Genomic DNA, 2,076 nt, shown 5'->3' on the forward strand with positions numbered 1-2,076 from the left:
AATGCAGAATTTCTATTTCTTGTGGGGTCCATTTTCCGACGAAATTTGCTGATCTGTGTACTTCTGGTTCGTGTTGGATTGTTGATTCATTTTCCTCTACGACGTCTTCAGGTGCTTCGTCGATCATGGGATCAGGAAGGTCATGGTGGATTTTCAGTTTTTTCGTGTTTGGTTTGATTTTGGAATAGTTCTTAATTTTGTAATCAATATCCTCGTGTAGTCTATAAATGCGACATCCTTTCATTCCAAGAAGAGAATGAGATAAAATATTAAGGTCCTGTAATTTGGAAATAGAAAATGGCACTGATAAGTAACGCATTCTTTCATATTTGACGAAATTGCCATCCATAAGAAAAGCTATGCACGATATTAAGAGAAGTAATTCCGTTTTACCCTTTTCGTCAATAGGTAATCCCTGAATACGCTTCAAGGCGGGTTCGATCCAAGGAAAAATTATTTCCTCGTCGTTGAAAATGTATACCATCTTAGATTCATAAATAAGATCTCTACGCACCATATCAGTTGCAATTTCCTCGGTTAATTTACGTCCATCGAAAGTATCATATGGCTGTTGCGTCACAGACCAAACTGTTTTTCCGGTCCAATGACTGTTTTGGTTTTTGGCAGCGTCAGTCATTCGCAGCGCAGGAAAATATTGAAAATTTAACTCTTTTAGACCCTGAATTATCACACTCACCGCATCTAACTCCTTTATGCGCAACAGTTCCAATACTCTACCAAAAACCAATGGGTATCGAAAAACTCCTTTTACGATATTTTCCGCTATAGCTCGACAGGTAAGAACGCCTACACACTGCGACCAATTTGGTTTAGTACCACTTTTGAGGCATGTTATTATAACGTGTTCTTCTAATTGCATCTTCATGAACCTACGGTCATGTATAAGATCGTTCAGTAAGATGATAACAGCTTGCTTTCCTACCACTGGTAAACAGCTCTTCAAATAATTGGTGAACTTGAAAGCTCTAGAGATTCTTTCTCGTTGTTCATCATTTTGTGTCCATATTCCCAAAGGCGGGGTTTCGTGTTCATTAATCGTTGTTGCGTTGGCTTCTTCTAGTGTTAAACAACCTAAATTATGACTAAGTAACAGATTTGAAATGGGTCTAGATAGAAAACACAACGTTTTACCATAAAACAACAATTCCAGAGCACACTCTATTTGAAACGATTTCCAACTAGGAAAATAGCCCCCCAAACCACTATTCCTTTCATAGAGGGTTTTCAGTTCGCCGCAGAGACTCAAACACACTTCCTTTAAAGCCTGTGAAAAGTAAAGTTGAAAATCGCCGTCTCCCTTTTCTGAAATAGGTATAAGGAGTGGTTCCTTATTCATCAAGGACGTAAGCTTGTCCAAGTTGATGAAATCGGTAGCGTTTAGGGTATCGCCTATATCAGTAGTCAGACACACAATTTCAACCCTCGGGCAAACTGGAAATGTAATTTTTGTCGAATTTTCATCCATAATAGATATATATTCAGTGGCACTCTTATGTAAATGTTGAACTGATTTAGGGTGAAGTAGCCCAGCTGTCACTATAGATCCGCTGATTGGATTATATCTACCGGAAGGATACATGTGTGGCGTGTCAACATAAAATTGGATGAACTGAAGTGTTTGAGGGTGATAAGCAAGTTCATATAAGGCAGGGGTGATAGCCATCCTCCTCCCATCTAGGTTTGATTGGAAATTGCAGGATTCGGATAGTGTCAACGACTTCCAAATTTGACCCCTGTTACCAATAAGAGGGCACAAGCCATTTCTCGACCAAACTGCATTCATACCCACAGGTGACAAATCTACCAACACAGCAGCATGAATACTCATTCTTTTAACGGTTGAGGTATCGACATAATCACTTAGCTGGATTTCATTTATGTCCCGTTCTCCGAACCGACAAGAGAATTTGAAGTGTTCAAAACCTGGCGGAACGTCCACAGACTCAATAGCACTATCCAAAAGGTCTAAATACCAAGACCTATCCGCAGGAGAAATTGTCCACTTCGACACATCATTAATTCGGTTTTTCTTAACGGATTCCCTTTTTAAATTTG

At 39.4% G+C, this 2,076-nt stretch overlaps 1 protein-coding gene across 1 annotated transcript; it reads right to left on the reverse strand.

The window, feature by feature from the left end:
- Window positions 1–304: 304 nt before the first annotated feature.
- LOC130013983 (uncharacterized) lies at window positions 305–1,684 on the reverse strand (the record flags this gene model as incomplete). The annotated part of the gene is made up of 3 exons (XM_056102653.1): window positions 1,548–1,684; window positions 1,143–1,199; window positions 305–365 (listed from the first exon to the last, which is right to left on the reverse strand). Coding segments are annotated over exons 1-3 (255 nt in total), but the record flags the coding sequence as incomplete, so codon positions are not given.
- Window positions 1,685–2,076: the final 392 nt, after the last annotated feature.

Source organism: Patella vulgata, chromosome 8 (genome assembly GCF_932274485.2).
Source record: "Patella vulgata chromosome 8, xgPatVulg1.2, whole genome shotgun sequence".
In the NCBI taxonomy this organism is placed as follows: Eukaryota; Metazoa; Mollusca; class Gastropoda; family Patellidae; genus Patella; species Patella vulgata.